This window comes from Lepidochelys kempii, chromosome 1 (genome assembly GCF_965140265.1).
Source record: "Lepidochelys kempii isolate rLepKem1 chromosome 1, rLepKem1.hap2, whole genome shotgun sequence".
NCBI classification, from domain to species: Eukaryota; Metazoa; Chordata; order Testudines; family Cheloniidae; genus Lepidochelys; species Lepidochelys kempii.
Genome location: NC_133256.1, coordinates 38,900,302 through 38,925,616, shown reverse-complemented (window position 1 = coordinate 38,925,616; position 25,315 = coordinate 38,900,302). Strand labels below are relative to the sequence as shown.

The 25,315-nt window shown below is 41.4% G+C and overlaps 1 protein-coding gene across 8 annotated transcripts in view; it reads right to left on the bottom strand.

Moving 5' to 3' along the window:
- Positions 1-284: 284 nt before the first annotated feature.
- Positions 285-25,315, bottom strand: part of ZMYM2 (zinc finger MYM-type containing 2) — a 186,893-nt gene continuing 161,862 nt past the window's right edge. For 7 of the 8 annotated variants that reach the window (XM_073339493.1, XM_073339533.1, XM_073339542.1 and 4 more), the window contains 7 exons: positions 20,724-20,818; positions 12,387-12,555; positions 10,952-11,103; positions 7,083-7,197; positions 5,019-5,270; positions 4,505-4,625; positions 285-1,127 (listed from right to left, as the gene is read on the bottom strand). In XM_073339493.1, coding sequence (XP_073195594.1) covers positions 935-1,127; positions 4,505-4,625; positions 5,019-5,270; positions 7,083-7,197; positions 10,952-11,103; positions 12,387-12,555; positions 20,724-20,818 — 1,097 coding nt within the window. In that variant the 3' untranslated portion in view covers positions 285-934. Of the gene's footprint in view, positions 1,128-4,504; positions 4,626-5,018; positions 5,271-7,082; positions 7,198-10,951; positions 11,104-12,386; positions 12,556-20,723; positions 20,819-25,315 lie in introns of those variants that run through there. The other variant, XM_073339551.1, reaches the window with a different exon arrangement.

Genomic DNA, 25,315 nt, shown 5'->3' with positions numbered 1-25,315 from the left:
CAGCATAGCAATGACAAATGAAAAAAGTTTAAAAATGTAGTACACTGTATTACTTTTTGTAATACTGCATTAAAGTCCCTTTTGCTAAGGCTATGAAGGACTGATGTACAGAAATACGGGGTACCAGCATTTATGTTTGGCAAAATAAAAATGGAAAAGAAAATTACAGCATTGCCATCAGACATTTTTACAAAATAAATGTCTAGATGATCACATGCCTTACGCTTATCTCATTTTTAATATATATTTTATTTGAAGGGGCAATTCAGAGAGTCACAAATAAGGAAAGGACACTAAGGTTTTTAATAAGGGCAACAAAAAAGTTGTTTTCACCAATATAGATTCACATTACAGTACACCAATATTGACAGCATTCTCTTTTGTCTATTTTTGGTACATAAGATGGAATCTCTCTACATAACCTTATAAGGCTTCAGTAACTAAAAAGTAAAAAACCTAATAGTTTACAATTTATTTAAAAATTCTGAAAGACACAGCAAGTTCTAAACTTTAGTAGTGCTACCCATACACAACCATCTGGTTGAAGAACCCAGTAAAAGAGCCTCCTTTCAAGGAAGCTTGCAACAGTAGAGCTGTGCAATATGGATGTTTCTTACTACAAGAAAAAAAATTACACATGGCACATTCTCATTCATATTTTGCAATGTAAAAAGTTACAAACATACCTAATCAAATAAATAATAATAAAAAAAAAAAGAATTTGAATGTGTTTGTTAAGTATCCTAAAACCACTACGTAGGATAATGGCAACTTTCACTCACGGATTATTTACATGGTAATACCCAGGTCAGGGTACACTGCTACAAAACTCATAAAACGAAGAGTAAACTTGAAATGGTTTCCATAATAAAGATCTAGCAGCATGACTATCTAATGCTGTTTTGTTTTTCCTGACAGCTTTTGGAAGTTTGTTTTAATCTATATCTTCATCCAGTTCATAATTGTCTTTATCATAAATATCTTTTACTAAAAGAACCCGTACGAGCATGTGTTCCAAAGTGTTGCGGTCCAGTGAAGTGGAAGTATACCAGACAGGGCTATCTGAGGAAACGGAGCATTCCGGTTGTAAATAGAACACATCCATTCTCTGATTAAGATTCTGTGGGCTAAAAGGAAAAAAAATGGTCAAAAGAGTCAGTTTCACATGACAAATCTATACAAGTTTTGATTTTTAACATCTTGTGTGTACAACTATAACTATGCATATACATATTAGGAGTTGAGGATTATGTGGAAAAATACTGCCTTCTGGTTTGAAAATGGGACCTTATGGTGGCATAAATGGCTTGAACCATTCTTGTCCAACTGAGGTTGCTTTTCGATCTAAGGTGCTGTAGTTCCCTATACACTAAAAACTATTATATATTTCCTTAAAATTAAGAAGGTTAATGCACTGTCAACCTGTGGAACTTTTTGCCAGAGGATGTTGCGAAGTCCAAGACTATAACAAAGTTCAAAAAAGAACTAGATAAATTCATGGAGGATAGGTTCATCAATGGCTATTAGCCAGGATGGGCAGGGATGATGCCCCTTGCGTATGTTTGCCAGAAGCTGGGAATGGGGGACCAGGAATGGATCACTTGATGATTACCTGTTCTGTTCATTCCCTCTGGGGCACCTGGCATTGGCCACTGTAAGAAGACAGGATATTGGGCTAGATTGGACCTATGGTCTGATCCAGTATGGCCGGTCTTAGGAGAGAAAAAACTCAAAAACCCATTTCCTGCCTTTTCTCTCCAAGGTTTGGCTGTTTGGCATAGGCCTTACTATCTTGCTCCCTTTGCTCCTGGGTCCCTATTATATGGGTCCTCTTGTTTTTCCTATGAAGCTGCTTTGCAGTTTCCTAGTGAGCCATGCAAATCTGGTGAACTTGGTGCTGTTGTGGCTCAGATGCATCTCAGCATTCTTTAAGCCAGTGGAGAGGATTCTTAAGGAAATTCTCAACACAAAGCTGCCCAGAGAAAGTCAACAATTTTATTATTATATTTTTAAATTATTCTCCTCCCCCTTAAATACTACAGATTTTAAGAGCCCATAGTACTGGGACATGCTTTTTGGCTTGAAGTATTTAGCTGGCTTTTCCGGACTGGCACTTGCAGATTGCAGACATTGAGATCTCAGGGAAAATCTACACTACAGCCAAGATTGACGCGCTGAGATTGATCAACCGGCGGTCGATTTAGTGGGTCTAGAAAAGACCTGCCAAATCAACAGCAGATTGCTCTCCAGTCAACCCCTGTACTCTACCACTGATGAGAAGAGTAAGGTAAGTTGATGGGAGAGTTTCTCCCGTCGACCCCCCGCGGTGTAGACCCCGCTGTAACTCGACCTAAGGTACATAGCATAGGTCGACTTACTGCAGTAGCGTAGACATAGCCTCACTCAGCTGGAAAACCAGTTACTTTCCTACTTTGATAGAAACAGACATAATTGTTGGAAGTTGTTTGGATTTGAAATATTACATTTAAACATTTTAATCTCCTCAACTGATTCTCAACAATCAGATCTGTTTCTGTTGAAGCAGTCTACGAAATGATGCCAGCAGCTGAAAGTGAGAGGTGTCCCTTTAAAATTTCAGCTGCAGGTTGTCAGCTGATTCTCAGGTACCAATTTCAAAACCCACTTACTTGAAAATTGAGAGAACAGTTTTAATTAAATATTGTTTCAAAAGATATATTTACAAAATAATTTCAAGAGTGCAGGAAACCTCTCCTCCATTGGGTCAGGGTATTAACAAGGTGTGGCAGCAAACAAGACCAGGATAGAGAGCCTGCAATTGCAATAGGGAGAATAACCGAGACCCATTCTAAGATATTGTACTTTAAAATTGTGACATCATTAGGAACAGAAGAGCTATTTTGGAAGCTTCTAAAACTGTTTGCTTTTCTCTCTCCTTTCACTCTTTTCAAGTTAGTTTCTTGAAAGTGTTTTGTATACTCCATCTACTGGCTACATTGCAGTAGTTAACAAAAATCTACCTCTACAATATGCAATTACATACTATCCTCCCAAGGTGTGTGATTCTAGTGTCTAAGCAAACAAATTTTAGCAGGGCAAGGACTATTTAATGGGAACTGGTTTTCAAATTTTTAATAGACCACTGAAAACCACAGTGAGAAACTAAAGAGGTAAATTCTATACTTGGACTTTGTTTCTGCCATACATTTCAAATTGTATCTTCACTTTTTAAGGATAAAGTGCAGTATGCTAAAACATTTTGTCCTTTATATTATACTTTGTGAAATTTCTATGGAACTTCTTAGATTATTAAAAAGTTGTAAAATGTTTCCCATTTTAAGTCCTTCAGTTTTCTACCACATATACATTTCCAAAACATTCAACTTTTGAAATGAAATTTTCTAAGTTTTGTTGGCCTGAAGCTTTTTTTAAAAAAAAAATTAGCTTTTTGAAAAACCATTCATCCATTTCTAAGTGATAAGCTAGTGAAAAAATTGCCCTTTCTCATTGTGAAAAAATTCTAAGCATGTATTCTGCCTGGGCTACAACAAAACCATCCGAACTTGAAATCTACCATATAAGCAGCAGTCTTCAAATGAGAATAAAATGGAGTAATTTTTTTAAAAAAATTACTCCATAATATTTACCTACATAATAGAACTTTTCATCAAATTGTAACTAATGTGCAATTTATTTTCAGTGGGATTTTTGCCTGACTGAGAATTACAGAATTGGGCCCTTAACACCAATTCATCAATTTACAAGCAATATAAAGAATGTAGGGGAAGTGGGAATGATCATGTTTGCTCAAACTAATATTTATTTCATTCTGAAGAAACCAAAAGAATACTAGTATGCAGCTGGCGTCTGTTAAGAGCAGAATTACAGCTGTTTGAGAGTCTTTCAATCAGTAACAGAAAAAAATTAAAATACTTGTCTTTATAAAAATAGAGAATATTTGCTTGGAATAACCACCTATTATCACCACAAATAAAAGGCACTACCTTGGGGTTGAGTATTTGAATCTCTCCAAGTTTAAATACCTTGTGGTTTTCTTTTATACCATTCACATTCTTATTTAACGTCTAAACAGAGGGAATCAAAGGATAATGGAGCTTTATAGGCCTAGGTTACCAAATCCAGAAATCAGTAGTAACTGAAAGTTGTTGCCATCCTGAAGGCCTATATAAAATAAGACGGTTTTGCAGTCCAATTAGTGAACATATATGCACACCACAAGACACATCATCAATATCTGAACCAGCTGGGTCTCCTGTTGGCAAGTCTGAGATTCTCATGATTTAATAGATATAGAAACCAAACCATACTCTGACCCCTAGAGTGTCTTTCTGCAGAACAGAAGGGGGAAGTTTGTGCTGCAAATTTCAGTGCTTTCAATCTGCCACTTTCTCCAAGCACTACATTCACTTTATTATTATTTCACATTGCACCATAATAGTCTCTCCTTCTGCAACTCCCTCACAACTCTAAAAAACATACCTATACTAGTCCATGAAACACTTACCTCTTAGATAGATAGCACTCAAACATTTTCACAGGACATCTAGCAGGATTTGATGTGTTTTCAATTTGTTCAAACACTGGCTCATCATCTTCATGTTTCCTTTTTCCAGTAGTAATTTTATCTTTAAAAAGGAAAAAACCCACCTAAGCTCAAACTTGAAAACATTAGGTAATTTCATCTGTATATTTAACATAATAGATTAGGGTGAACAAAAGTACAACCCAGAATACTGCAATGCAGTCACTTGCATCTCTAAACTAGAGATGTAGCCCATAGACAAGGTTCCAGCATTTGACACGGAGGCTACTTGGATCAAGATGCAATATTTAATGCAGGGATCTTGTAGTCTCTGCAGAGCACAAATTCATATTAAAGATCCAGTAGCTACAATCTGCTCAGTTTTATGCAAATGAGGCAGTGTCCCTTCAGGCTCCTGGCAAGGTGCCAGAGTCGCCCTCATTTGGGCAAAATTTGGATGCCCCTGCAATACTTATTTTGAAACAGTCAATAATACCTTCACTATCAGCTCCACAAAGGGAAGAAACTTGATATCGAAGACAAGCTTTGCTGTCCATTGTTCGAGGATTCTTTTTCCACTGTCTAAAAACAGTGCCAAAGGAAAGTCTTAAGTGCTGCTCCACTGTTTTCAGGCCAAAATATTTAGTGTTAAAGTAGAACAGTGTATTCAGAAGAGCAAATGGAGAGTGTGATCCTAGCTGTTTTATCCTCCAAAGATAATCTTCTTCAACTCGAGAGAATATTGACCCTTCCAGGGGAAAAAAAAAATGTATTAGAGAAAATACAATGAAGCAAACAACCCACATTTAAAAGAATCAGTAACTTCTATCAACTGCAAAAATCAAACAAAATGTTCAATTCTCAATGGAAAACTCTGCCCACATCCCTAAGAGGAGAAACTGAAACTCACTGATTCAGGAAGAGAAAAAGGCAATTTCCACATAAGCAAGACACATACGCAACACTTTTTTGTTAAACTATTTCAACAGGATACTTAAATTGTCACTCTCATAATGATGTCACTTCATAAAAAAGTGAAGGTTAGAGAAAGTGACCAACCTCAGTCCTTTCATAAGAAAACACTCATGTTTTTGGGTTGGGTTTTTAAGTTTTTTGGCACATGTAAGGGCCCCTGACTGACCCTCTCAATTTTCTGATTGCAGATAAAAGCCTCATCCAGAAAGGACTCCTGTATCACTTTAGCTGGAGGAGTCAGCTAGGCCAGCAGTTGCTACCCAAAGAGGCTACAGCAGATCCAAGATAACTGGAGGAAAGGGAGAAAAGAAAGGTGCACCTCCCTCCTCCTCATGGGTTTACGGTAGAAAAATTCTAGGGTAACTTGACAGCCTACAATCCCAAGAGGGAAGAAACGAGAGGGGCTGAGAAATAGCACTTTTACCCCTTCCTCTATTCCCCAAAAACCTGCAGTAATTTGAGAGATAGGGAGAGAAACAACCCTATACTCCAGAAATGGGGGAGACATTGGAATTGGACCTCCCCCCAGAAATTGGGAAGGTCTGGGACAGAAAAATTGTGACTGCCCCATCCCACTGGAGCAGGAGCAACCCTGAAAATAAGACTGTAAACAGCCCCCTCCAAAGAGAGATGGGAAAGAGTGCTGTGGGAGTGTGGGGTACAGCAGGGAACACAAGAATTACAGAACCTGGTCTTGTGTGCTCAGCTCCCTGAGTGATGCTGTTAGCTGGACCACTAAGCTCATCTTTCCTGGCAGCATTCTGATCTACTGGGAGAGAGGGCAGAGGAGACTAGAAATTAGTTCCTCTCCTACCTCACAGACACACACCCCACTCCCCCCGCAACTCATCACAGGAGATCTGCCCACTCCAGCTGAGGCTGAGAGGTTATGCGGGTGGGTGCATGTGTGGGACTCACCAGGTACTTAAATGATTCCCTGTCACCTCAAAGTGCCTAACTTCCCAGCCCCACTGAGCACCCTACAATGCTCTTCACACATACTAAACTCTCTCCCATCTTTTTTTCAGAAGTGGGTTGTTTGTCCTCTTATTCTCAGGACTGCTCCAGCTTCAAAGAGGGAGTGATGGCCACAGCCCCCCAGAGTTACCTCTCCCATTCTTGGGGTGGTGAATGATGGGGTTTATTTCACCCCCCATATTCTGAAAAGGACCCAGATTCCTTTTGGAAGAGAGGAGGCAGCACAAGTGATGCCGCCCAGGCCTTCTGTTCTCTCCTCTGTTGGGTGTGCATGGCTAGTGTGGGTGTTCCTCCCCTAAACTGTACCAGATGTCTTACAGGAGTGAAGGGATACAGGTTCACCTTTCCCTGCCACTTCCTAAGTAGTCTTAGTGCTGACGCATCTTCTTTGAAGGGCTGCTGACCTCATCCCCTGCAATGATGGGGGGGGGGAAGGGGGTGGGTCGTGGGGGGCAGGCAGGCAAGGTGAATGACACACAACAATTTTATTTATTTGTTTCGATGTTACCAATCACCATCACAAGGCACAAAATATTTGTGTATATGTGCATGCTTAAGAGTGCACAACTGTTAACAGAAGACTGTACATGACAAAAAAGAAAATTACCATCCGGAAGTATGCTTGGTTGCCAACTTTTAAGGATTTTATTTAATTCCTGCTCAAATGTCTGGTAGCTTGGATTAACAAATATATTGTCTTTTCGATTGCTTCCATACAAGTACTAAAAACAAGAAGAACAAAGAATATTTACTGTGTTGGGAGAATTAGTGACAAAACAATGTGTTATGAGCCAGCATTTCTTCTCAGAAAACAATGAAATTTTTTAATAGTATAGCAGTTGTAGGCTGGCTATAAAACAAAGTAGTGTAGCATTTAAGTCACATAACATCTAATATTGGGTACAACAAAATTAAAGATAAAAATATTGGAGAAAATATTAAAGATAAAAATATTGGTTTAATTAGAAGCGTAATTCACATCAATGAACAGGATTTTTTAAAAATCTCTAAAAACCAAAGTATTTAGATATGGCACCAACACTTATTTTTCATTTCCAGCTAAGTCTTCAGAGTAGATACATTTTTAGCAGGACGACATTTTAAATGTAAAATGTGATTACTGACAACAATACAAATGACAGAATTACCGTTACTTCTAACACAGAGCAAAGAAAAATATTTACTCATGGTAATGATATGCAGCATTACAAGAAAACTGGTAGACTGTGCAAGGCGCCTGAATATTCAGCAGTCTAATGTCTAATTATCTTAATCCTCTTGATCTTGCAGACAGAAGTGGTTGCTCTTTTGAACATTGACGAAGAATTAATTATGAGGGCTATACTAGTATTTGACATTATCCTCTCTGGAGACATTTCTAAGAAATGGAGTATTGGCTTCTTAAAACTTCCACTTCAGTATTATCGTAGTGAAAACAAGCCTGTTGCTAGTGAATACAATAAAAGTGATAGACTGAAAAACATGTTCTCACTTCTGGAAATGGCATCTTTTTCTGTACACATCCTTGAAATAACATTAAAACACAGCACGTATATGTATTAAGCAGAAGTTCAGCATATCTGGACTACCTTATCTTTGCACTTAGTCTTACAATAAGGAAAAATGAATCCGTACACTTTCTTTGAAGTCTTAAGTCTCTGAATACATAGTTCAGAGAATTGATCTGTAATGGATACATTTACAAAAATGCTTTCTTGAAAACTTAAAACCCTTACAAATATTTTCAATACTGCAGATATGCAATTTTGAATTTATCACAGTTCTAAATCAGATATCGCAACAAGTCTGTATAAGGAATCTCAAGAGGATCCCTCTACTTATTTTTTATCCTTATTTTAGTTAACACATTTACCTGGTCCTGAACATACTGATGCTTTTTTCCAAGTGTCCCATTTAAAAATATATTCTTATGTGCTTTCAAAATATATCAAAGTCAGAAAAACTAATACAAGTAAGGTTTCTACACAACCCCCATTATGCTCAAAGCCTATACCTAACAGAGAATAAGGCTCATCTGTGCTACACTATCTAGTCCCAAAACTATGGTAATTCTACTGGGGGGAAGAAATGTTCTCTGTCCTTTCCTCTGCGTTCCCCAACAACCTGTTGGACAGTATTAGTACAAGTTCCAATACTAAGTTACTAAAACATGCTGATTAGATTTAGAGCCATGGGAATTTCCACTGTATCTGAGTGAAGGCTTAATATTGTTCTCAATTCATTAGGGGTTTTTTTTTGCCTGCCTTGATAATTTCTCAGCTTTCTTCCTCAATATAAATGTTACTCCTTTGATCTGAAAAGAGCATACACTTTTCTTCTGGTAAAATTTGTTGCAATCATAATTTCCCCTAATGTACTGATCTCTCAATTTAGTTTTCCTCCATAGAGTAGTCATCTGGTTTATTTGAATATACAAGTCTGAGGGGTTTTTTTCATATTAATTTTGTTTTATTACTAGCAAAATCCTTTAACAACTAATATCTGACATAAGCCTTCCTAACTTACTAAAGCCCCTTCTGCTTAAGTCCTTTAACAGTTTTCCTGGAAGTTATACTTATTCTCCATTCCACGGATTTCAGTCTAGGGTTGTCAGCTAGGAGGAAGGGATGTAATGACCTAAGAATTGAGTTGTGTTTTATTCCACATAGGGACAATGGGATCAAATTTAGTACAATGTAAGTTAAAAATATTCTCATTGCTAGGCCCCAGGAGAAAGTCTGAACCTGCTTCTGCTTGCAGAGAAGGGAGAAAGGCACCTGAGGATACCTTCCTTAAAATGCACAAAATCTGGCATTAACAAGTGTACTTGCTGTCACCTTGACTGCTCGTGTGTGTATATCCTCTAATCCCCAATTCATTTTTGTCTTTGTGGACTGTAAGATCTTTAGTGCAGAGACCATTTCTTCCTATGTGTTTGAACAGCATCTAGCACAACTGAGCCCTAAACCCCATTGGGACCTATGGGCACTATCCCAATTAAAATATGAAACACAAATACAAACAACAGTTGCAATGGCATGATCAATAAAGAATGCTACTCCAGTGTCACAATATATTATTTTTGTATTAGGATTCCTGATATTCATGTCCATGCAAGACAAAGCACTTACTATAAACTTAAAATTAAATATATGCAACAGAAAAATAATATTTGCAACAGAAAAATAGGCAAGACAGAGGAGATAAAAGGGCAATTTGGAGAGAGTACAACTATTGGGAGAGCACTATTTTATAAGCAGATGGCTTATTTTTTCAGTACTGTATATCTGATTTTTTAAAAAATGTAATAAAAAGTTCTGATGTCAGAGTGATAGAAGATCATGCAAGGACAGTGGTGGAAAGCTACCTGAGATTAAACTACATTTTCTTAAACATGTTGTATATTTTGCCAAATAAAGAATGTTGTCTTTTCTTTGTGGTAGATATTTGGAAGTTATTGACTAGCTCCCACTAGAAACTAAATAGTTGGAGAAGAATTTCTTAAAATATTTTTGATTGTTTAAGGGATTCATTATTTGATTCCAGTCCCTTCCCTTAACAATAAGAAAGTTTAGCTACGGTGAGAGCTGGTTAAAGAAGAGCTGGTGCTCTATATGAAGACACATATATAAATGAGGTTTGGACTGATTGAAATTTTCAGCCTTACTGTTTTCAGCTTCGAATTTAGAATGTTTAATCTACAGACTGCTTTGTGCACCACAAAGAGAAAATAAAAGTGAGATGCCCCTCTACGTCAAAGATAGAAGTTACGGAACACATTCTTTATCTAAGAATCTAATGGTCTTTTACTGTGTTTATCTGCAATGGAATTATAGTGGCTCTTTTCTGATCTGAAGTATGACAGAATTTTAAATCACTTTGTGTAACTATTAAACCTTTTTACATTCCACAAAATAAGACAGGCTAACAATAGTGCTCAGTATTAGCAAAGGCAGCTCTGCCCAATAAGCATTCCACCACACAGCTGTCCCCTCCATCGACTAATGAAAAATTAGTCATCATTATCGTGATCAATGGTACTACCACAGTTTGTGAAAATTCTCATTTTCTGTGTAGATACAGTTAACTATTTCATTCTGCTTTATCATTAGATCATCTTAGGCAATCCACACAAATTTCAACACTTGAAAAATTGTTTTTGTCAGACACAAGTGAATGTAAGGCAACTCATTCCTTACCTTCATTTAGCACAAGGTTTAAAAGCATCATGTTGCACCACCTTTCTTTCAAATTTCCAGATGTGTTTGTAGTTCATCATCAAAACACACACCTTTCCATTATGTAATTTATATCATCTCTCTGCATTCCAAATTAACACAGCTCCTATGTTCATAATGTCTCCTAGCCATTATCAACGAATAAATCCACATTTTCTTATCCCCATTCTTTCATTAAAGCATAACACAGAGTCAAATCATCAGCTCCATAGTATACTGGATCTTCTTGATTACTAACCTCCTGAATCCCAAGACACAGATAATAGATGCTGTCAGGTGTATAGTTCTCTCCATTTGGTCTTCGAATTTCATTGACAAAACGTGCCAAGCCATAGTTTAGCTCAGCTACAGTATGCAATAGCAGATCTTCCTTTAATTTCACAGACTTTGCTGTAAAATAAAGATAAAACAAATATAACATTACACAACAACATTAACATTACTTGCTATGGGAGGGAAATGGTTTAGATTAGAGGGTCTCAACCTTTTTCTTTCTGAGGACCCCCAACATGCTATAAAAAACTCCAAGGCCCACCTGTGCCACAATAACTGGCATATAAAAGCCAGGGCTGACGTTAGCGGGTGGCAAGCAGGGCAACTGCCTGGTGCCCCAAGCCACAGGGGCCCCCACAAATTACATTGCTCAGGCTTCAGCCCTGGGTGGCAGGGCTCAGGGACCTGGGCTTCAGCCCTATACGGTGGGGCTTCAGCTTTTCGCCCTGGGCCCCAGTGAGTCTAATGCTGGCCCTGGTTGGAGGCCCCCCTGAAACCTGCTCGAGGCCCCCTAGGGGGCCCCAGACCTCTGGTTGAGAACTACTGGTTTAGATATTCTCTGCGCAGACTAATAAGTGAGTTCCAGTGTTGTACCTGGTATATTTGACCTAAATTCCGCAGCAAAGCCACCAGATTCAAGGCGATGTTAATTGACAACACTGCACTGTGCCATGATGGGAAGAATATCACCCATTATGGAGAATTTACTGTCATGCCAGGCTGAGGAAAAGGTGGAGTAAGACAATAGTCCAAGGTATTAATTCAAATACAGGGAGTGCGGGAGGGAGGTTTCAGAAAGAATGGCTGCATTTCTGGTGTGTATATGCCTGTGCTAAGGCACATGAGAGACTAGCAGAAGAGGAGAGTAGTGGCCCCAGGGACCAAGGTAAATGCGGATACCAGAAGAGCTTTGCAGGAAGGGCACCTGCATTCCATAGCTCCGAAGCCTGCTTGAGCAGAGCCCCACATTCAGGTAGAGGTTAGAAGCTGTACACTGCCAACTCCGTTCCCAGCTGAAGACCTCTTAAGGTGTGAACTCTGGGGCTGGCTAAACGATAAGGAGAATGAGTGGGCTGCTAGAAAACCAAGGGGCCACAATAAATGCTGACAGCTAGGGTGGTCCATCCTGTTTCACACCAGGAGCACAAGACCCAGGATTCAGAATCTAGTGCAGAAAGTATCTTTAGGAAAAAGCCATGTTTGTGGGAACTTGGAAAAAGAGTTAAGCAGCCATTTTCAGAAATAAATAATCCTGTTGTACACAGGATTTGATTAAAACTTGAAAACACTAGTTAATGTTTTATATTAAGAATTAGTTTACAAAAGGTGACGAGTTCATGAAAATATAAAAGTTCTTATAAAAAATAAAAATTAATTACAAATATGTGGGCAATACTTACTTGATTTCAGTTCCTCTAATACTGGCAGATCTTCATCTAGACTCCTAGTTTTTACCCAGTGTTTCCACGCATTTACACCATATGCATATTTGAAAGGAAAACTACACTCTGAATTCTCAGAGCTATCATCATGAGACTGGTATTCTGACACTGCTTTTCTCTTCACTCCCTGTCATTGAAATAAATCTGTAAATATTACTGCTTATTAAACTGTTCTAACTTTTAGTCAGTAATATTACCCTTATCTGAAAACAGAGAAACTAAGCAAACTATAACAAACTGCCAGCCAGATTTTGAATTATAAAACTGAAGTTGCAATATTTGTTTCATTCAGCTAGAGTCAGTAGGTGGGTCCTTATACTAAAGACACTTCCAAGAACAGTTCTACTTGTGCTGACTCAAGTACTTCTAAGACACCTAACAAAGTGGTATCTAAGATTAGATGAAGTTAGATGGGCTTTTTTTATGATAAAGAAGCTGTTGCATTAGAAATACTAAGAAACACACACACACCACAGTTCACAGAGTTAAGATTATAGGATTAATTTTCAAGTCCTCATTTTGTAAGTATGCAAATCAGGAAGGCAGAGGTGCAACTAAAAGCTGAGTCCATCGTTCATTTTGCAAACCACACCCAAAAACAGGGAGGCTGAACCTGACCCCTTCTGAAAATATACTCAATACCGAAAGAACAATTCCAGCTTGTGGAGGCCTCACATTTAAATTTAGTAAGCAAAATATAAAGAAGGCTTAAGAAACCCTAATATTAATAGAATTTTCTTCATCATTTAAAAAAAATGCTATGAAACAGTGTGCTAGACTACAGTTCTTGTAATCCAAACACTGCACATTTGTGCTGGTGCCCGTGTGCCACAATGGGAAACTGACTGGAAACAGACTATGAACAAAAGAATCTGGCCAATCTATTTTCAGTACCTAAACTGAGTGAAGTGCAAAAATGGATATGAAGAGCATAAACAACGAAAGCCAACACTTTAATGATCAGGATGTTACTAGTAGCATACATGTAAAGACATTTCTTTAGGAGTATTTATTAATATTATACACTCTGTTTCAGTTATTTTGCACACTAAGAGTAGGATTGTCAGATAAAGTAGTGCATCTTCACTAAAAACTTATGGCCTTAGAGAAAAGGATGCCAAATCTTACACAGTTAGAAGTCTGAGGATTTTCCTTCTACAGTCTGGCGATATTTGGTATATATGACATCTTTCCCAATAAAAGGAAGCTGGTGCTATTTCTTTAGTAATGTTTTTGCTATATTCTTCCAAATCTCTCCCTCCAAAAAGTGGATATAATGCTCATAATGCATTTCCCTATTTCCCCCCAAATGTCCCATTTTATAGCTTTTCGATATTGACAGGTATAGGCATGGGACAATTCTGAGGTACCATCCCAAAATCTCTAGGACAGGAGTTAAAACATGTGACAGTGCATCTATAGGGCAGGCTCAAAGAACAGCATCAACAACAGTGACTATTTGCCTGGCAAAGCGTCAAAGTGTGTGCCATATATAAGGCTGCTCAGAAAAGAGGAAGTCACTCACCTTGTGCAGGAACAATTGTTCTTCGAGATGCGTCCCCCTCTGGGTGCTCCATTGTAGGTGCACTTGAGTCCCTGTGCTGCCGATTGGAGAACTCTGATAATGTCCATTCGGCCGGCACATATGCTGTCCCTCGCCTCATGCTCTGCTACGAGGCTAACCAGCATGCATGAGCGAACCCCTCCTCTGTTCCTTCTCTATTGCTGAGTCCCTGACTAGAAGTCCGAAATACAGGGGAGGAGGGTGGGTAGTGGAGCACCCATAGGGACACCCCCTCGAAGAACCATCATTAGTTATTGCACAAGGGGAGTAACCTCCTCTTCTTCTCTGAGTAGTGTTCCTAGGAATGCTCCACTGTAGGTGACTCCCAAGGAGTATCTCCAATGGGAGGCTGGGGCTACGGAGTCGAGTCTGTTATGGATGACAATACTGCGGAGCTGAAGACAGCATCGGAAGCAAAGTCCCCAGTAATTGCACAGTGTTCTGCGAAGGTATGTGCAGATGCCCAGGTTGCTGCTCTACAGATTTCCAAGACATGTACGTTCTTGAGTAAGGCGACAGAAGAGAAAATGGATGTGGGGAGTATGTGGGGATTCCGGATGGAGGTATTACATTGAGAACCTCATAGTAGTGTTTGATACAGTTTGAAGCCCATTTGGAGAATCTCTGGACCGATATTGCTGCACTTTTAGACCTTCGCAATGAAAAGGAAGAGCTTAAGAGACTTCCTAAAGGCCTTTATCCTGTCCAGGTAAAAGGTCAGGGATCTCCTAATGTTTAGCGTGTGCAGAATAGGCTCCCTGTTATCACGGTGAGGTTTAGGGGAAACAGTCAGGTAGTGAATCAGTTTATGTGAAAAGACAAGGTCACCTTGGGAATGAACCTGGGTCACGGTATTGCCAAGGTGACTGCCACCAGAAAGGCCGTCTTCATCTACGGATATGTGAGCAAACAAGTAGCTATGGGGGTCAAAGGGCGGTCTACTTAGGCTCTTTAGTACTAGGTGTAGGTCCCATGTTGGGGTAGGATGTTTGGGTTGGGGAAGAAGGTTTACTATACCCCAAGGAATCATTTTGCGACTATGGCCGCTAGGTGAACTTTGAAATGAGAATTGTCCTGATTTCTTGGGAGTCAGTATATAATTTAAGACCACTGGAAGATTAGCAGATGTCTGGGAAATTTACCTGGAATCACACCAGACCTGAAACCTGGTCCACTTTTGCAGGTAAGTATGACGGGTAGTCCATTTTCTACTGTGTAACAGCACTTCCTAACCTCCTCAGAGCAGGATCTTTCTATGTGCTAGAACCATGACGGAGCAAGGCCTTGAGTCGGAATATCTGCAGATTGGGATGAAGTATGTGTCCTTTGTTCTGTGACAGGAACCATGGAGTGGGTTGGAGAGAGATCAGAGGGCATGTGGCCAGTTATGACAGGTAAGGGTATAAACATGTGTCTTGGCCAGATGGGAGCAATCAGTATGATGTTTGCTCTCTCTCTTTTTATTTTTCAACAGGACTTACAACAGTAAGGGGAATGGGGGAAAAGATGTAGAGAAGGTCCCTGTTCCACAGAAGGAGGAAAGCATCCCCCAAGGAGTGTCCTATTCCTGCCCTAGAGCAGTAGTGTGGACACTGTTCAGCTAAGTGGTGAACAGGTCTGTAGTCGGTCCCCCCCACCTCCTGAACAGTATGTGCAGTACTGCTGAGTTTATCTCCCATTTGTGGTCACGTGGGAACTTGCGACTGAGACGGTCTGCTATCGAGTTTTGTACTCCTGGAAGGTACGCCTCTGACAGTATGAGTATAAAGCTGTGGGAAATGGACCGGTTCCATAGCTTTAGTGCTTCCTTGCAAATGAAGGATGATCTGGCACCTCCATGTCGATTTATGTGGTACATACAAGTGGTGTTGTCTGTCAAGACTCGTGTGTGTGTGTACCCTTGATTAGTGGAAGGAAGTGGCTGCCGGCATTCCTGACCACTCTAAGTTCAAGGAGGTTGATGTGAAGAGACATTTCCATGGATGACCACTTGCCCTGTCTCGTAAGATCGTTGAGATGTGTGCCCCATCCTGTGAGGGATGCGTTGGTGGTAAGGAGTAACGAGGGGAGTTTGTGAGAAAGGGATCCCTGTGCAGACATTTGCTGGGTCCCTTCCACCAGTCCAGAGAGTGTTTGACTTTGGTGGGCAGTGATAAAGGTTCATCTAGTCTATCTTTGTTTGGCGTGTAGCAGAGCTGAACCACATCTGGAGGCACCTCATGTGAATTTTGACATGAGGTATCTTGGATGCGCCTGCCACCCTATATCCCAGAAGGTGGAGGCAGCGTCTGACTGATATTTGAGGGCTGATCTGCACTGTCTCTATGAGCGTGACCAGTGTGTGGAACCGGTGCTGTGGTAGGAGCGCCCTCGCCTGCAACGAGTCAAGATTCGCTCTTATGAACTCTGAGTGCTATACAGGGGATGAACACTGATTTTTGGACATTGTTCTGGAGACCAAGTTCTGTGAACAAGTCTACAGCAGTTTGGGTAACCTGGTGGGCCTTGTTGAAGGAGCAGGCTCTGAGGAGACAATCGTCCAGGTAGGGGTAGACCATAATCCGCTGAAAGCGTAGGTGAGCCACCACTATGGAGAAGACCTTGGAGAACACTCTCGAAGCCGATGAGGGGCTAAAGGAGAGTACTCTGTACTGATCTCCCGTGTACCTGCTCTATGCTCTCCTGGCCCACTGTAAGGCTCTGTCTACATTAGCACTTTTATTGTTACAACTTATGTCGCTCAGGGGTATGGTTTAATTATGTCGATGGGAGAGCATAGAGCAGGTACACGGGAGATCTTATAGTGGTGCAGCTACATGGGTACAGCTGTGCCACTGTAAGCTCTCTTGTATAGACATAGCCTAAACCTGAGAAATCATCTGTGGGAAGGTAGGATCGATATGTGGTAATAGGCATCCTGCAGGTTGAGAGCTGAAAACCAATCTCCCTGTTCCAAAGATGGAATAATCGCTGCTAGTGTGACCATCCTGAATTTTTGAGCTTTGACAAATTTATTCAGTGCTCTGAGGCCCAGTATGGGTCTTCCACCTCCCTTCTTCTTGGGTATCAGGGAATAACAAGAGTAGAACCCTTTTCCTTGTAGACCTAGAGGTACAGGTTCTATGGCTCCTAGATGGAGTAGGAGATCTATTTCTCATCGTAATAAACTCTTGCAAGAAGGGTCCCTGAAGAGGGACAGGGAAGGGTGCTGGGGGAAGGTGACATGGATAGAGTACCCATTGTGGAGGATTTACAGGATCCTCTGGTCAGATGTTATTCATTCCCAATTGTTGTGGAATGAAGCAAGGTGGTACCCAGATGCGTGCAACAGGTTGGTCAGTTGGTGTTGAGGGGAATGGTCTGTCAGTGCCCCAACCAAGATGTCAAAACTAATGTTTTGAGGTGGATGTTTGTGACAAGGAAGACTGGGACCCGATGGTTTACATTTGGAAAATCTGGATTTTTCATTTGAGGCTCATGATAGCGTTGAGTTGGAAAATGTGGAGTGCGAGATTTATGCCTGAGGCTGCAGATTAAATGACCGGAGGGTGGCCCTGGAGACTAAAGTGTATGGAGGAACATGTCAGTCTTCTCGGCAAACAATCTGGTGCCTTTGAAGGGAAGGTTTCAGAGTAACAGCCATGTTAGTCTGTATTCGCAAAAAGAAAAGGAGTACTTGTGGCACCTTAGAGACTAACCAATTTATTTGAGCATAAGCTTTCGTGAGCTATAGCTCACTTCATCGGATGCAAAGCTTATGCTCAAATAAATTGGTTAGTCTCTGAAGTGCCACAAGTACTCCTTTTCTTTTTGAAGGGAAGGTCCTCTACAGTAATCTGCACTTCTTTAGGGAAGTCAGATAGGTGCAACCAGGGTGCTAGCTGCATAATCCCTGCCGTAGAGATGAACCAGGCTGCTGTGTTGGTTGCATCAAATGCTGATTGGAACATTGTCTTGGCCACCAGTTGTCCCTCACTAACAATGGCCCGAAAACTGTTCATGGTGCAACTCTGGGAGCTGATCAATAAAAGCGTTAAGCTTGGTATAATTGACATAGGCGTATTTTTGCTCTCAGAGGTTGATAGGTTGCAATTCTGAATTGCAGTGTGGTGGAGGAATAGGCCTTTCTCCCAAATAGGTTGAAGCGCTTCCAATCCCTATCACAGAAGGTCAACCTCACTTGGTGTTGGAGACCCCAGGAGTCTACTGCGTCCACAACAATAGAATTGGGGAAGGAGGGGGAATGGGAAAAAAGAAATTCCGTATCCCTAGCTGGGATGTAATATTTTTTTTTAACAGCCCATTTGCAGGTGCACATGATCAATGCTGGAATTTTCCACATAAGCTTGGCTGAGTCCAGAAGGGCCTCGCTGATGGGGAGGGTTATTCTGGAAGAAGAGCTTATAATAGGTGTCTTTTACCTCAAGAGGTATCTGCAGTGTGTCTGCCACCCTTTTAGCTAGATCTTGAAATACCTTAACTCGTCGGCTAGAGATGGTGGAAGGGCCATCACTGCCTCGTCTGGGGAGGAGGAAGAGATGTTGGTCTGTGGTGTGACTTCCTCCTCAAATCCACCCCCCTAACTGTTCCTCCATGATCTCGGAGGCTCTGGATGCCATGGCTCAGGGAAAGCGCGTAAAAGGCTCACAGTGGGTCATGCTGTATGCTTGGAAGGCATGTAGTCTGTACGCTAGCCAAGGATCCCAGTAGAGCCACTGGTGCAGAGAAAAAGGTCTTGGTGGTTATGGTATGGCTAGCCATGGGCACCATGGTTGAGGAGCAGGTGGAGGGTATGACTGAGGGGGCCCAGGTTGATAGTGAGCACTATAAGGGTGAGAGACAACCTCCTCCTACACACTATCTAATTCATCACAGGAGACTGGAGGTGCATGACACAGTGCTAGTGAAGATTCCGGTGCCCAAAGTAAACTTGGTATCAGAGCCCTGGTACCAAACAAGGGAGACTCTGGTATGTCAGATACCATGAATTCTCTAGAGTGTCTAAATTCCTGTGGTTCAGACCTAATCAGTGCCAACGGCAGTTGTCGGGGGGCCGGCGGCACAGAGTATTGGGGATCTTGGCCATACTGAGTGCTCCAAGGCTGGATGGCTCACTGTTGATGGTGCTGATGGTACTGCTCATACTGGCAGTGTCTTCTTAGTGGTGGCACAGTCTCTGTCCTTGCCCTTATCCATTGGTACCGTTGCTTCATCGCCTATGCCCATCAGGTCTTTAGGCACATCAGTGGTACCTGCCACTTCAGACCCTCGAGCGCTATGGGTACCGTCTGGACTATCTCTGTACTGATGATACCAAATGTGCCAGTGATCTTTTTCTCAGGGCTCACAGCTCTCTTTTTTAAAGCCTTAAGTGAGGGGGTTCATGGTTGTTTTCTTTGCCCCATAGTCCTTAGATGTTAAGAAAGAGAAACTAAAGAAAGCTCTAGAACTAAGAGAAAAGTATTAACTAACTACTGAAGTGCTAAGAGAGAGAATCTGAAAAATGGACTGTTAGCAGCTTCATCTCTAGCCGGGGGTGTTGAGAAGGAACTGTGAGGAGTTCGCCCGTGGGTGCTGCTTAGCCTCGTGGCAGAGCATGGGGAGTGGGGACAGTGCATGTGCAGGCCAAATGGACACTGCTACTAAAGTTCTCCGATCGGCAGTGCAGGGACACAAGCATACCTGAAGTGGAGCACCCATAGGGATACTACTCTAAGAAGGAGGCTAGGAAAAGAGCAACCCAAACACTGCACCTTCTTAAAAAGAGAGCAAGCAAACAATCTCAATGGCCCCATATGATTTACAAGATACACAGGGACTTTTACTAAATTCTTCTCCCATGCACACATGGACAGAGCAATCTTAGTTTTGCACTTTATGAGTTTAGCCAAAAAAAAAAAAAAAATCTGCAAACCATACTGTGCATCTGCTAAGAACAATTTTTGACAAATCTTAACTGCTAATCAAAACCAATGTTCACCAGAACACTCAAAGGCACTTCTCAGTGAGTGTTTTTTCGATCCAAATTTCAGCTTTTCTGTACCCAATCATTGTCTTTAGAACTGTTAAATGCAGCAGCATTTTTTAAAAAACATATCTTACTTTCAAAAAATATGGAGGGAAAATATTTCCCCCCGACTCTCACTCAAAATTGTCACAACTGTTTTTGCTCAGATTTTCAACAACCAAAAATCAAACTTGGTCAGCCCTCAAACCTGGAAAATTTCAGAATGGAAACAAAGTCTGGGAAAATTTTGAGCGATTGAAAAATACTTATAATTGTTACTTATAGCGGCTGCTCTAGTAAGCTAATACATTTATATAATTGGCTGAGCAAAGTAAAGCTCTACGCTCAATGGAATTTCTTGGAGGGTCAATAAGTTTGGCCACCACTGATTTAGTATTTCCACTTTACAAATAGGGGAACTGAGGCAGCAGTAAACAAGGCTATGCAAATCAGTGGCAAAGATGGGATTAAACCCCAGAAATTAACTGGCAACCACTCTCTTACTCACTCTGCCCGATGACAAGTCTGGAGTAAGTATTACACTGAATTAATTTCATGGCACTGAATTAATTTTACTATTTGAACAAGTGCACTATTTCATTCCAAAGCAATTAAACATATTAATATTTTAATTAGCAATAACTTAAGTTTTCACAGTGATCTAAAATTTAGTCAACCTGCAGTGTACAAAGTTTTTTTGTATTTGAATCACATGATCTATTACCTTCTTTTTAGGTCGAGGTCTTGGCTGTTCCTCATATTCTTCCCCAAAGACAAGAGGCAGCAAAAATTCATTTTCTGTATCAAGCTCTTCAGCCGCTGCAAATATATTAGAAACTTAAGTTTCATAAAACTTCTGAGAGATTACTTGGTCCAAGATTATGAATTACATAAATCTGCACTAATACAAGGAGTCTATTAGAGTACACAGATTATAATGTTCTGCTAACATTTGTTGCAGGACCAAATGTGGAATTTCAGAAGAGGCAATTCATTCTGTTTTGGTATTTTATATGAAATACCAATTTCAAAAGCAATTTAATGATCAAGAAAAATTTTCAAGTGGTCTGTTACATGGTGAAAGCCCACCAACTGTGATATGTAACCTATCACATAAATCTATCTCTGTATCAGATGACTGGCGGATAGCTAATGTAATGCCAATTGTTTAAAACTGCTCCAGAGGTGATCCTGGCAATTACAAGCCAGTAAGTCTAACTTTAAAACAAGGCAAACTGATAGTAAAAAAAGATTTATCAGACCCACAGATGAACACACTACGTTGGGAAAGAGTCAACACTGCTTTTGTAAAGGGAAATCATGCCTCGCTAATCCGTTAGAACTCTTTGAGGGTATCAACAAACATGTGGACATGGCTGATCCGGTGGATATTGTGTACTTGGACTTTCAGAAAGCCTTTGACAATGTCCTTCACCAAAGGCTCTTACATACAGTAGGCAGTCATGGGATAAAAGGGAAATTCATGGATCAGTAACTAGTTAAAAGACAGGAAACCAAGGGCAGGAATAAAAGGTCAGTTTTCATAGAAGAAAGGTAAACAGCAAGGTTCCCCAAGAATCTGTACTGGAACAAGTACTGTTCCACAATTACTCTTTCAATAACACAAGAACCAGAGTTCACCTGCTGAAATTAATAGGCAACAGGTTTAAAACAAACACAAGGAAGTACTTCTTCACACAACCCAATCAATCTGTGGAATTCATTGCTAGAGGATGTTGTGAAGGCCAAAAGTGTAACACAGTTCAGAAAAGAATTAGATATGTTCATGGAGGAAAATGCCATCAATAGCTGTTAGCCAAGACGGTCAGGGATGCAACCCTATGCTCTGGACACCCCTAAAATCTCAGATTGCCAGAAGCTGGGATTGGACGATGGGGTATGGATCACTTGATAAACTGCCGTTTCATTCATTACCTCTGAAGCAACTGGCACCGGCCCGTTGGAAGAGAGGATACTGGGGTAAGTGGACCATTGGTCTGACCCAGTATGGCCATTCTTATGTTTTATTAAGAGAGGCGCCTAACACATCACTTTGCAGTTTTTCTTTCACGTATGCAAACTTTGGATCAGACCTGTGATCCCACTGTGTGAATTAACAAATAATGGTATTTCTACACAGCAACTAGACACCTGCAGGTGGCCTGCGCCAGCCAACTCAGGTTCACAGGGCTCGAGCTGTGGAGTATCTAACGGCTGTGTAGACATACCCTTAGAGAATAAACAGTAGAAAAAAAAACAAATTAGGGTTACATTACAAAATGTACTTTGTTCACTTATTTTTGTTTATAACAAAATGTAAAGTTAACATTACTAAGTCTTCGATTGCCTTTTGGAGCAGGCACAGTCTTTTTGTTCTGTGTTTGTCAAGCACCTAACACAATGGGATCTGGTCTGTAACTAGGGCTTCTAGTAGCGATGGTAATACAAATTAGTCATTATAAGGTAAGGCCCCCCAATACTGCATCTCTGATTAACCCCTGAGAGGTGGAAAGAAGCCACCAATTTTTGATCAGGACACACAGCAAAACGAAGACAGACTGGATTTAAAGCTGCAGGCTGTAATTTTATTGACTTTTAATATTAAAGGAGAAGTCAGCCTTCCTTTAACTACTAAGCACTGACTGAGTTCAGAGTGGGGCTGAACGGCATTATGCCACACATCCAAGGAAAGGATTACTCAGCCGTTCAGTCACTAATATTCTTCAAGATGTGCAGTCCATATCATATTCCACAGCTTGCGATTGCAGGGGCCGTACCTGTGCCAGAAAACTTTCTAGTCTGAAGCATCTGTGTGGCAGTGCATGAACCCTTACACTCTAAAGCATTCCAGTGAGGGTATAAAGGCAGGAACCTCCTCATCACCCTCAGTTCCTTCACCACCTTCAGAGCTCAGGGCTTGGAGAATTCCCAAGTAGTAGTAACAGTGGGTGGGTTGTGGAATATATATACAGACTACACATCTCAAAGAAAATCAGTTACTGTACAGGTAAGTAACCTTTTTTATTCTGAGCGATAGTCCGTTATATTCCACAGCAGGTGACTTCCAAACAGTAGTCCTTACAGTCCTGTCAAACCTAGCCTCATCCCTGGTCACCTACACCAGTGTGTAATGCTTCATAAATGTGTGGCAGATGTCCCTGATGGAAAGGCACACCAAAGAAGCCACTGATAGAGACAGTATATGGAGGAATGCACTAACACTTTGTATGGAAGTAGCAACCCTGCAAGTCAAAATCATGGTGTGATGCTCCAGACAGATTGTCTCTGGGTGGGTACTGCTTGACCCATAATCCTTTCCCTATAAGTAAAAGAGGAGCCTAGGTGATTTCTGGAAGGGCTTGACCCTGTCCAATAATATAGCAGCGCCCTTTGCACATCCAGCGTGTGCAAACTCTGTTTCACTCAACCTTCAGGAAGAACACAGGTAGGTTGATGGTCTCACTGATGTGGAATTCCAATGCTACTTTTGGCAGGAATCTTGGACAGGGCTTCATTGTCCCCTCATCCTTGTATATAATGGTATCTGGAGAGTCCCACCATTAATGCCTGAGTCTCTCCATCCCTCCTGGCTGATGTGATTGCCAACTTTTATGGTGAGATTGAGCCATTGGCAACAGGCTCGTTGCCCTGAAGGGCTTCCACTAGCCCAGAGAGGACCAGATTAAGGTCCCATGCTGGGTCTGGGTCCTTAAGTGGTGGAAAGAGTCTAGAGATGCCTTTCAGGAACCTCTTTGCCATTGGCTGTAAGAATACAAAGGAATGGTCAATCAACAGATGGATGGCCAGCTGATATGGCCACTAGGTGCACTGCCAGGGGCCTTAGGAAACACTCACTTGCTTTAATTGACATAGGTACTCCAGTGTATCATCCTGGCTGCTTCCCTGAACAGGAGGAATATGGCACCCGTTGGCCCAGCCGGAGAATCTCATCCATTTCAAAATATAAGTTGTCCTTGTTAACTCCTACATGCTGTTTATCATACCTCCTGCACCTCCAGCGAGCAGGACCTCTCTGCTTGAGTCAACCAGAAAGCATCCACATGGTTAGACAGAGTGGAGGTTTGGTTGCAGCATCTCACCTCCATTCTAAGCCAGAAGTTCTGAGACTACTGGAAGCATGAATGGGGGTGCTATGGAGAGGTTGAGCAGGTCTGAGTACAAGGTGCGTCTTCTGGGTCATGCATCCGACGATATAGAGGGTGTTTCATTTTCGTCTTCCACAATGTGAGCCAGGGTGTGTCCAGAGTCCCTGAGGCAACCTTAAGAATGCTTTCCCCAGTCCACTCTCAAGGCCAAATGGTACCTACCTCCTTTCGTCTAAGACCCGCTCCTTCCAGGAGCCATGCTATAGTGCTCTATTTGGAAAAGTTTCTTTCAAAGGATGAGGAACTCACTCATATACCCTCAGTCTGCCGAAGCTGAAAGAAGTGGTTTGGGACTATTTAGAAAAACTGGACGAGCACAAGTCCATGGGGCTGGATGGGATGCATCCAAGAATGCTAAAGGAGTTGGCGGATGTGATTGCAGAGCCATTGGCCATTATCTTTGAAAACTCATGGCGATCCGGGGAGGTCCCGGACGACTGGAAAAAGGCTAATGTAGTGTTTATATTTAAAAAAGGGAAGGAGGAGGATCCGGGGAACTACACGAGAATCAGCCTCACCTCAGTCCCTGGAAAAATCATGGAGCAGGACCTCAAGGAATCAATTCTGAAGCACTTAGAGGAGAGGAAAGTGATGAGGAACAGTCTGTATGGATTCACCAAGGGCAAGTCATGCCTGACTAATCTAATTGCCTTCTATGACGAGGTAACTCGCTCTGCGGATGAGGGGAAAACAGCGGACGTGTTATTCCTTGACTTTAGCAAAGCTTTTGACACGGTATCCCACAGTATTCTTGCCAGCAAGTTAAAAAGTCTGGGGTGGATGAATGGACTATAAGGTGGATAGAAAGCTGGCTAGATTGTCGGGCTCAATGGGTAGTGATCAATGGCTCCATGTCTAGTTGCCAGCCGGTATCAAGCGGAGTGCCCCATGGGGGATTGTTCAATATCTTCGTTAATGATCTGGAGGATGGCGTGGATTGCACCCTCAGCAAGTTTGCAGATGACACTAAACTGGGAGGAGAGGTAGATACTCTGGAGAGTAGGGATAGGATACAGACGGACCTACACAAATTAGAGGATTGGGCCAAAAGAAATCTGATGAAGTTCAACAAAGACAAGTGCAGAGTCCTGCACTTAGGACGGAAGAATCCCATGCACCACTACAGACTAGGGACTGAATGGGTAGGCAG